At 38.9% G+C, this 12,070-nt stretch overlaps 1 protein-coding gene across 1 annotated transcript in view; it reads right to left on the minus strand.

Moving 5' to 3' along the window:
- Window positions 1–12,070, minus strand: part of ABCA13 (ATP binding cassette subfamily A member 13) — a 207,958-nt gene that overhangs the window by 164,511 nt on the left and 31,377 nt on the right. Inside the window, exons 11-16 of the mRNA XM_064441788.1 lie at window positions 10,001–10,128; window positions 6,176–6,270; window positions 5,753–5,929; window positions 5,124–5,329; window positions 3,422–3,561; window positions 1,775–1,892 (exon numbers count right to left, since the gene is read on the minus strand). Of these exons, the coding sequence (XP_064297858.1) occupies window positions 1,775–1,892; window positions 3,422–3,561; window positions 5,124–5,329; window positions 5,753–5,929; window positions 6,176–6,270; window positions 10,001–10,128 (864 nt within the window). The remainder of the gene's footprint in view (window positions 1–1,774; window positions 1,893–3,421; window positions 3,562–5,123; window positions 5,330–5,752; window positions 5,930–6,175; window positions 6,271–10,000; window positions 10,129–12,070) is intronic.

Below are 12,070 nucleotides of genomic sequence, written 5' to 3' on the forward strand. Positions count from 1 at the left end.
TTAATTCAAAGAAATTTCAAATATCACTTAAATAGCATTCATAAATTAATCACCACAAAACATGAAATAGCACAAATGAAAATCACTTTTGTTTCCAAAAATGTGACAAACTCACTGAATAGTCACAGCCACATTCAAATCAAAACCTGAATGTAAACAGCTAGGTTAAAGAAGTGTGCATTTATCAGTAATTATAATCAAGCTTGTAGGCCACAAAGAATCAAACACCTTTAGTTTCAGTATGCTACATTTTCAGCTGCTGGAAAGAGCAAAGCTTTTATGCTCCATGGACTAATTATATTATAGAAAGGAACTTATCAATAAAATCTATGAAAACCTCTAATTTTCTGTGAATTTTGAAGAACTTTTTTTGTTTTATCATAATTACTGAAAGCCAAAGCATTTCAATTTACTGCCTGACAGCTGAACAGTGCTATTTTAATATCTAGAAAAAAACCCAAAACATGAAATTGCAGTAAAAATCAGAATGGTCCAAGTGATGTTTCTGTTGTGTCAAAATGTTTGCTAGCTCTGTAAGACTGGTCGAGATTGAGGTGCAGGGAAAAAGGAGCATTCCAATACAAAAGTTTCAAGTTGAAAATACCTTCTCCTTAAATATGTTTTCCTTTAATAGTTAAAAAAGCAGAACACCACACACCATTAAAAAGCTTTGTGAGGAAATTTCTGTGTCAATTACTGGAATGGTTTCTACAGGAGAGAAACCAAGATGTCAAACACTGGCAAAAAAACCATCCCCCACATAGAATCTCTTTCCTGGATCTATTCAAGTCAAAGAAATACCTCTGCATGTATAGCAAAGAAAACCCAAAAAAGCCAGGTGATTTTGCTAACACTATTGCATACAGAAAATAGGGCATGCTCTAGAAACAGTATTTAAGACCAAGTCCAAATCCTTGCCCTAGCAAATGTGTCTGCATTGATCTTTATAACAAAGTTGGGAAAGAGCACAAGAGAAAAGTGATTGAACTTTCAAGATATAAATTTTCCTTCTACTCCTGAACTTCCATTTTGGTTTTATGGTAGATATCAATAATATCTAAGATTTTGAAACCCCAAACCAGGAGTTCTTTGCTTCTACAGCCCATTTGAATCAAGCTGCTAAAGTCCCTGTCAAGTTCTGCCTGAATAAAAAGCACAATTTGGACTGGTTATTTCTATTTGATAGGTTAAACAAGGGATTGATTTAGCAAAGAGCTAAATAGCAGCATAATGAAAAATAAGTTCAAAGTCCAGAAATGTAATTTTGAAAGTATTCTTGTCTATTAACAGCTGTGATCACCAGCATAGCATGGTAAACAGTTAACAGCCCTTAACAGCAGAGGCAGCACTCAACAACAAGTCCTAAGTTGTTCCACAAGTGGTATTTTTTCTTTTTTTAAAGAAATATTATTAAATGGCTTCTATTTCACTGCTCATTTAGACATTAGCAGGGCTCTAATACATATAACTTAGTGACAAGAAGCCCTTGCAAAAATACATTGGAACTGTCAGGAGTCCACCACTTTGGTTACTACTGATAACACACCAGAGATGGAGATGTCTTTTTAAAATGTTTTTGAATGACAGCCACAAAGAAATAAGTTTCTTTGCATGATTCTATCTCTTCCCAGTAATACTGAAAAACACCAATCATTTGGTAAAAAGAGGCAGGGTAATTATGTTCAAGAATTACAAAAGTCCAAAGTGGAGGTGGGGTAAAGGATATCTGGAAAAAGGTTAAACAAATAAATAGCATTTACTAGTTCAACCTTACCGTGCCCAGGAAATAAATGAGGAATAATCTGGTAAGTCTTTCAGAAATGTTAAATAATGACCTAGGGTGGTCTCCAAACTGAGCTTTTGTCTAGAACATAGAGATGTTTCTTGTACATCTGCAGAGAAAATAAAAATTTCAACATCAAGAGACAGAAAAAAAGTTTTTATGAGCACATTATGTACAACTTGATCGACTCCCACTGAAACAACCTGAATAACTCCTACCAAATTTAGGACTTGAATGTGTGCAGAAAGATAAATAGATTACATATATTTTAAATTAAGTAAATATGCAATTTTTATTAAAGCTCTTGATGTTAGTTCTACTGAATGATTATAATAAATATCAGCTCCACATAAGGCACACCTGTATTTTCCTTACAAAATTCCTTATAGAAAAATTCAAATACAATTCCTTACAGGAAAAAAGGAAAAATAGAAGGTTTTTTAAAATTAGTTTTATTATACTAGAGCACACTAATGCTGAAATATTTAATATTCAATATTTATTTTTCCTTGTAATTTCAGTAAAGAGAAAGCTGTTCTATTAAATTCACTATTACTGCCCAGATAACTGAAATTTCTGGAACTGTAATAGATTACAAAACCTGTACAATCAATTTACATTTGAACAGTTATTTCACCAGCACAGTTCTTCAATTAAAAAAGAACTGCTTATTTTTGCATACATTCCATAGCTGCACGCTTACTGATGAGGCATTCAGCACATTTCTGATTAGCTCTACAGAGAAAAAGAACAGAGGGAAAAAAAAATATAAAAGTGTCTTCTGAAAAACAGATCTTTAGCAAGAACAAGATCTTTCACAAATCTCAATAACTACCTTAAAAAAAATCCATCAGTAATCTAACTCCTTCAGCTGGAAATATAAGTGGTCAAAAAACAGAAGAACTGGGAGCAAGGTGAGAATACTTAAAGGAAACAAATAGGTGATATTGGGCGGGCGAGGTAATTTTTTAGAGCTGTTTGGATCAGCCACTTTGTGCCCTGCATCATAGCTCCACTAAAACATTGAGAAGAGTAGTAAATATATTTAATTACAAAGGATTCTGAAAGAGAAGATCTCCCATTCCTCTGCATAAATCTCAGATATTTCAAAGTTTTCAACAAATAATGAAAAACTAGTGTATTCCAAGAAAGTTAACAGCAGATGAGCCAGGACATCTGGAATATCACAGGACAAGTTGGATGAAGGAAATCAAGCATGAAGTCCTTGCCTAATATGGAACAAGCCTAGAAATACCTCTACTGGATGACCAGCTAGTCTGGTCTTCCATTTATAGCCTGGACTTAAGAAGCCTTCCTGACAGAATACTGTTGCAAAAGTAGAGGCTCCAACATGGTTCAATCAGCTGGAATTTTCCCAATAGAAATGGATGATCCAAAAATTTTCCAGCTGGCACTGAAATCAAAGTTATTTACTAGAATCAGGCTCTGTATATTATAAGTTTTCCTTGCTAATGATTCAGTCCACTGATGAATCCTGCATTTGATGGAAAAACAAACAGAAAGAAGCTCACAAATGTAAAAATTGTCACCTTTTCCCTTTCCAAGGAATACTGTACTCTAAAACAGACAGGAAACCATCAGAATAAAGTCTATGCTATGCAGTAGCTGTTTCCTCACCTGACTGACCTTCGATGGAGCTTGCTTCCTCATTCATGTATTGAGCTACCTCACATGTCCAACTGACAAAAGTTGTCAAAACCTTCCAGTATGTGTTTCCTTCCAGAGCAAACAAAATTTCTTCAAGTGTATTATTAATTCTGAAATGACATAGAAAACAAGGCTTCCATGATTAAACCAGTGATTTCTTTCAAAGTCAAATTAGCTTCTGAACACATGCCTTTTCTCTGTAAATCTGTATCTAAATTATATTGCTACTTCATGCATACAGACAGTCCTATTGACTTAGGGAAGAACTAAGGCAGGGAGGCTAATAGCAGAATCCTTTGCTAAAGAAAGCAGCAGCACAGCTATTACACCACTCTAAGCACAACTAGACTTTACTGCACAGATCTGTGAGCAGAAAAAAATCTAAGAAACATTTAAAGAAGCCCCTAACAAAATGCTCTGGTTCAAAAAGTAGCAATTTGAGATTGAAAACCGTTATCTAGAAATGCTTCCTCTTGCCCTGAAATACACCTTTGCATTAAAAAAAAAATCATTCCTTTGTCTCTGAAAAAAACCCAAACAATCAAACAAAACAACAAAACACCTCACATAAAAATAATGCTCAGAGCTCTTCTCACTCTTCAGTGTCACAAAAAAACAAGCCTCTGTTCACAGGGCCTTTTAGCTCTATCAGTGGTCTTGATGCTCAAAAAAGGAAATGTAAAGCTAGTCCTCCTGGTGATTTCATAGTCATTTAGAAACATGGAGGGAGGGAAGGCAATCAGTCACTGACCAACAGCAAAAGGGACAGGAAAAATTACCTAAATTTTCTAACATCTAACATGTTATTAATATCTGAGGATTTAATCCCCACTGCCAATGCAGCTACGGGAATTTCTGACAGATTCTTGAATACGGCTTTAATATCAAGTTCTTTTATCACGTTTCTCATATGCATAAGTAACATAGATAGTTGTTCTTCTACACATGTTTAACTTTGTGACCTAAGTCATCTGTCCAGCTAAATGCAACTTTACATTAAACACATTATGCTTATGCTTTACATTGCCGAGCAAGAATAATAAAATCCTATCCTGTTTTAAAGCACTTTCTTGCTATAGGGATTTTTGTCTCTAATATACTCTTATTTAACATCATTAAAACTTGAAATCAATAGAATTATCAAGTCATTGCAAATGACAATCAACTTAATAAAAAGATTAATGGATTTTCTGCCAAAATAGAGGAACAGTGACCACTTGATGTGTTCAGAAAACAATCTGAGGCTGCAATGCTCCTCCTAGTGCACTTTCTAACTACTCCTTCTTTAATGTTTTCCTGCATCTCCCAGGTATCTTTCAGCTCCAAGTTCCCAAGCATCCTGAGCAGCACAGTAATGGAGAGGTATGTACCAGGAAGCAGGCTGAGAAGTAGCAGAAAATGCTTGGACGTGAGAAGATAAAAAAGGGAGACTACGCTTTTAGAATCCGAGATACCTCCTATCCTCAGCCTATTTCCACCCCTTCCACCCACATATACTACCAGTAATAATAAAAAAAAAAATCATCCTCTACCTTCCTGTTTCTGTTTATAGAAAATTGTTAACAAAAAGCAGGGTTTTAACCTTTTTATCTATTCAATTACTGGCTATACCTTACTCTAGGCTGGTACCAGTCAGGACCTTTATGCATTAAAATTTATACAAGATACATACAGTGAGAAGAGCAGCTGTTCCTGACAAGAACTGAAATGGACATCCTCCTCAGATGGTGCCTCTGTGCTCAGCAATTGATTAATTCCACAGTAATAAGCATAATTTTTGGTTAGCTGCTCTTCTATTTCTTGCCATCCCAAATAATCATCCATTATTGAATCCAGCAGGCTCTGATGTCCCTGAGCTACTTTCTGCAGAAGCAGGACCTTTCACAATAAAGAAAACAATATTTGAAACCAGTAAAAGGGAAACTCACCTGAGACTTTGACCCTGCTTCTTAGGTTTGTAATATTGATGACACTGGAATCCAACATAAAATGTATTAAATGAACAGTCTTTCAAGCCTCCTTAATTTTTTCAGGAAGCCACACCTACTTAGCCTGTCTGAAATGTCACATCCACTCAAGAGACCCTGCAGGACCACTTGTGCCTTTCCCCCAAGCACATTTTCATCAGTTTAAATAATCAGTTAACCATCCACTTATTAATATCAAACACTAAGTAGTAAGATACAACCCCTGCTAATTTATTTCATAGTAATATAAGTAATAGTAATATAACAGTAATATACTTATAATAATATAAGACATTGCAAGTGTTAAACATGAAAAGACTTCAAGAATACTTACAGATTCCTTTAGTGACTGGACCTGGTCACTTAGCTTGAAGGTTACCTCTGAGCCATTGCCAGGGCACAAGTATATTTCTAAAACATCAATGTCATCTGAGCCCTGTGGAAGTATCAGGGTCTTCTCAAACATTGTAAGCACGTCATGGCATATATAGGAAGCATTGCTCGTCAACATCTAAAATTTAGTGAATACACTGTCACTTTAAAAATGAACTCAGGGTGGAGGAACTGATTTAATACATACTCCATATTAATTCTCACAGTGAAATGTTAAAAGACAAAAAAGCACAAAGTAAAGATGGAGCAAAATGTTGCTGAATAAAAAGTGAAATACTCTACTTAACAAGTACTTTTTATGCCCCCAAAACAAGCCTCTGCAGCTTTATGCAAATTAATATACAAACATTAAATAACAACATACCTGCTTTAGCTCCACAAAGAGCTTTCCAATGTTTAGATGAATGAATTCACCTCTTTGGGCAAAGGGAATCTGTTCTTCCAGGCTACGTAAAACTTCTGTAAGACATTTCACACACACACACCATAAAGAAAATTTTTAACCTATGTAGTATTTCAAGGGCAGTACAGTACGAAGCATCCTTCTGAGAGAGAAAACTGTGCACAATATGGTTTAAAAATACAGCAGTAACAGAGGCATAAAGGTTCCACTTTACTTTAGATTACATCCCTGCCCAAAGCACTTCATCATTTTGCACAAAATATGTACACAGTTGCACTCTGCACTTCTGAGGAGCAAAGACTGCTCCCCTCCTACACCACCACTGAAAAAGGCTCATCAAGACAAGGCCGAAAGAAGAGACCAGTCTTCTTACACCAGTAAAAGCATCACCCTCTTCCCTTTCACAGTTATATCAGAGTAGCTCAAATGACTTCAGTGAACTTCATGATTTTCAGGAAAGGAAAATGAAGTCCTGTGTGGGCTTCTAGCCAGGAGCACTGTAAATTAACTTGGACTCTTTTCCGTATATAACTGTTGATTTAGCTAGCAAATTCTTCTGAAATATGGAAAGGTGGCCTAATTCCTTAAGCTCCTGAGCAAAACTAATATCCTCCTTCTCAAATAAAAGGCAACCACAGAAGTGTTACCAGGCCATGTTAGGGAGATGCTAAATGCAGTAGCCTTACAGAGGTGAGGCTGCCACACCTCCATGCCCCCAGGTCCGACCAACAGCAAGGCTGGGCAGGTAGACACACAAGCCAACATGTACACAATAAACGCACATGGCCAGCCACACAGAACAACACAGACCAACACACAGCACTCGCACACACACAAACAGCACCAACTACCTCATCCTGTTCACCTCTCTTGTTGGTCAAGATGAAGGTCCGTAGAGGGCATACGTATATAAATATATATATACACACACACACACAGAGTGTGGATCCCCCCCCTAGTAGCTGGGCTTAGGTACTCATTCTGCCCAGCAGCTTCCCCTGGATCCCATTCTCCCTCTCCAGTTGTTGGCACCCGGGCATACGAGCCCTTGAGGCTGCAGCCCTGCTCCAACTTCTGGTACAGATGTTCTTGCTCACAGAGTGGATCCCTGCAATAACTGCGCTTGGATACTTAGTCCACCTAGCAGCTGGTCTGGTCCCTCAGCTCTCCCCAGCTGCCTCGCACACAGGAGGTACAAAAACGGGTCTCTCGGGCAAAACCCAGACCTCCTGGTCTCCTTGGTGTTGGCCTGGGCCTCCTGGTTCCTGCAATAGCTGACGACTCCTCACTGTCAGAGAAGTGCACACCTCCTCAGCTCCCAGGTCACCTCAGCCACCCTTCAGCTATCCCAGCCTGATATTCACTAGTGATCACACACTGATATGCCCACCCTCACTCACTAGTTTCTAGCACCACAGACACAGAGGTCCCACCCCATTTGCTAGCACTTCATTTCATTCACTCCAGTCCTTCCAGTTGTTGCTATGGGCCCCTATACATTCTGTAGTCTGACCTCAGTTGCTGCATGCAGGCCCCTGTACTCACACTTGCGCACTGAATAGAGTCCTCACAAAGGAAAAGAGAAATGAAGTTCGGTGAGAAGGCAGGGCAGCCTGCAATGGCCAGGTGCAGGGCATGGCTGGGCAAGCATATTGACCAAGCAGCCTGTTTGTACACAAGCAGCCCTTTTCATCACTTTATTTCTATTTCCCCATATTTGCTTCTCCCCAAACCACCTATATCACTTCCTCTCCCCTCCTCTGGTTCCTCTTCCAAACCTCCCATACTAAGTCTTGTGCAATCCCAGAACAATCTCCCTGCTTCCTGTACTGAGTCCCATACCCCTAGGAAGCAATCCCCTTGGCCTCGGAGGATCTGGGACAGGGTACCATTTGTGTTCTCCCACTTGCCACTGTTCTTCTATACTCCTTTGTGTGGGTGGAAATGAGCATTTTACCACATAAGCTGAGAGGGCAGGTGCCCAACTGTAGTACATCAGTGTAATTCCACTGTCATGAAGGAAGGTATATTGATATACAGTACACAGGCAAAATTGTGTAGCATGCTTCAAATCAACCCATCCTAAAAAGCAGACTACAGAAACTACCCTGAAGTTTTAGAGGTGTCTTGCAGGTTTGGGTGCACAAGTAAATCAGGATTCAGTAATATGACTAGCAGTACTGATTCCATGTGGCCACATGCTATGAAACAAAATCCACAGACAAAAATGACACCTTTTGGTCTAATGTACTTTTCAAATCAGAAGATAAACAATAAGCAAACTTAATATTAAATGCCTGAAAAGTGTGCCTTTGGAAAATTGTGCTGAAAGAGTACTTGGTTTCTCATGAGTTCTGCTCCCTGCTATGCACTCAGTCCTTGTTCATTTTTAGAGGCTAAAACAAATTTTACAGTTTAGTTAAATTAGCTCATACAGCTAAAGGGTATGTTGGATTATATCTTTTTTTGTGTTTCGACAAGAGAACTGCTCACTGAATTCCCAAATTAATCAGCTGTAAAGCCATTAAAGGCAAGAAGCATACAAATGTCATACAATATAACCCAAGGGAAGTGGGCTTCGCTGTTATCACTGATGCCATAACGTGACCTGCACAACCTTTACTCCTAGGAATGATGCACAATACTAAAATACACAAAACTTGTGTCAGAGTCTGTGCTAATTTCCAACAGTGATCTTCAAACAAGAGGTTTTTATTTATAATCTGAAGACATCTGAGCTAGAAATCAAGGACAAAACTGCACAACTTCAGTGCCATCTTGGACAAAATTTGTACTTTTAATATGTTATTTATTTTTTACTGTAAAGTCATATGCAAATATCAAGTAATTTAAGACTAATAATGTCCCTAAAAGGACCAAAGTGTGTTTCACATACCTAATTACAACTGATTAATACTAGTGTTCTTCCTATATATACTCACATGGTCGTATTGCAGGTCTCTACTAAAGGGTTTCACAGAAAGATATCACTCCTGGGTATCATGGTGCTGAGCATCACACAATCTGAGTCCTAGCACGCCACATAATACTATAAACATATTCCAAATCTGAATGTCACAATTGCTGAACAGACATATTTACAAGAACCTCATGGGAGCTAGTTCATCTTATTCAGTCAAACTGCTGAAAGCAAATCCAGTTCCCCAAATTCTTGTAAAATACACCTCCATTTGCCCTGAATTCTTCAATACTATCCCCTCTCTTCTGGGAATGGCATCTTCCACTTCCTTCACCATCAGCCTAGCTCTCTGTTCAAAAGCATAGCCCCCAGGGAAAGAAGTACTCTGTGCTTCACAGCCCTCAATCAAATCCTTACTCAAAGAGATCAGAAAATCCTTATGTCCAACTCAGCATTTTGCTTCACTTGCAACGACCAGCCAAAAAAAGTCAAGCTGCATCTAAATCTAAAACCAAGACTTCTTGTTCACACATACATGACTGATGGCATCAGAAACTTCTCAGGCACCTATGATTTTTATTAAGCAGGCTCTTTTGCTTGGGTTAGATCTTTAAACAGCCAGAGCAGCATACAACACATATACAATGGCTAAGGAAATTGTTTATTCCTGCTATGAGAAGTGAAAACAGGTATTATGTTGTGTTCTATCATCACTAAGAGAAACAAAATTTCAGGAATTCTAAAGCTGCTATAAATATCTAAGGGTGACATGTATTACAGAGCCCAAATCCCTTTCTAGAGGTAGAATGTTATCCATTTCACAGGTTATTCTGTGGAAGTCATTAAGAACCACCATGCAGCTTTACCTTCAGTGAAGTTTAAATACTGTGCTATGACGTTCCTTATAGCTCCATCTACCAGAAGCAATCTCTTCATAACGGACCACTGAGGTGCATCCTGAAGTAGAGACTGCATACTCTCTAGATGCAGGATTCTGCAAAAGAGACATTGTGTACTACAAACAAAAAGGTGAAGTTGCTGAAAAATATGGGATTTTTTTGTTGTGCAATTACGATATAATTTACTTTGTACTTTCTTACAACAGCAGTAGTACAGCAGTTTCTTTTTATAAAAAAAAGAATCAAATTCCAAATTTACTACTAAATTATTGAACAATTTAACTGCAGTCTCTCTCTAAAAGTAGATAATGGATTTTACAAAAACATTGGCAAACTAAGGAAACAACAGCAAAAGCAAAACAAAACTACCTCTCTGACTCTTAGCATTCACTGATTCCCAGGTGAGGAGTACAACTTGTTTGCATGGACAAGTCTACTTCTTTTCAGACTAATTTACCTGAAAGCCAGAGACATTTCACGAGGCTCTGCCAACTCTGACAAATATTAAGTCCCTGTATCTATAACTTAAGTCCTGTGTAGAACCTAGCAGATCATTCCAGATCACTGACAAGTCTTTTTTTAAAATAGATAGGGAAACCGAGTTCTAAAACCACTTTATTTTGCATAAATCACCCAGAACAACTCTCTTGATTTTAAAACATGCTGTGAATTAGAATACCTGAAAGTAAAGCACAGTCAATTTTTACAAGCTTGTAGTTGCACTAGTCCTGAAATGTGAATTGAGGACATTTCCAAAGATGCAACAAAACAGATTTCTACTATGTTAGTGACCAGTTGCTGAAAGAATAACTCTACTGTACAAGAAGATTTGGACTGCTTCAACAAAACTAATCATTCTGAATAAGTCAGAACTTACAGCTGTATATACTAAACAGGGAATTTCAAATTTCAAAAATATTAAAAGAATTCTTAGCCTCAGAATACCCTAGATAAGATCAGAAACTACACATATGTCAACACATAACATTACATCATAATTCTCTCCTCCATAGTAGGCTTCTGTTCCAAGATCTCCTGCACAACCATGAGTATGACTGCTACAAAAAAAATCCAAAACATTTCAGGTGTGCTGGACTTGCTGTATATGAGTAGACTGATCCCATAGCATACACCTATGAGAGCATTACTGAGTCACCGAAACTATTTGTGGAATTAGACTTTGTTTGCAGAAGATATAAAATTATGAAGGGATAGCAGTAGATGTTGTCTATCTCAACTTCAGTAAGGCTTTTGACACTGTCTCCCATAGCATCCCCCCAGATAGGCAAAGGAATTGTGGGTTAGATGAGTGGACAGTGAGGTGGACAGACAACTGGCTGAACAACAGAACTCAGAGGGTCATGATCACTGGAGCAGAGTCTGGATGGAGGCCTGTCACTAGTGGTGTTCCCCAGGGGTCAGTGCTGGGTCCAGTCCTGATCAACATATTCACCAGTGACCTGGATGATGGGACAGAGTGTAACCTCAGCAAGTTGGCTGATGATACCAAGTGGGGAGAGGCGGCTGATACACCAGAAGGCTGTGCTGCCATCCAGCGAGACCTGGACAGGCTGGAGAGCTGGGCCAAGGGGAACCTCATGAAATTCAACAAGAGCAAGTGCAAGGTCCTCCACCTGGGGAGGAACAACCCCATGCACCAGTATCGGTTGGGGGCTGAACTACTGGAAATCGGCTCTGTTGAAAGGACCTGGGAGTGCTGGTGCACAACAAGCTGACCCTGAGCCAGCAACGTGCCCATGTGGCCAAGAAGGCCAACGGTATCGTGGGCTGCATTAAAAGGAGTGTGGCCAGCAGGTCGAGGGAGGTTATCGTCCCCTTCTATTCTGCCCTAGTGAGACCACATTTGGAGCACTGGGCCCAGTTCTGGGCCCCACAGTTTAAGAAGGACATGTAACTGATTGAGCAAGTCCAGCGTAGAGCTACCAAGATGATCAGGGGGCTGGAGCATCTCCCTTTTGAGGAAAGGCTGAGAGACCTGGGTTTGTTCAGCCTGGAGAAAAGAAGACTGAGGGGGGA

The sequence above is a fragment of the Phalacrocorax carbo genome, chromosome 2 (genome assembly GCF_963921805.1).
Source record: "Phalacrocorax carbo chromosome 2, bPhaCar2.1, whole genome shotgun sequence".
NCBI lineage: Eukaryota > Metazoa > Chordata > Aves > Suliformes > Phalacrocoracidae > Phalacrocorax > Phalacrocorax carbo.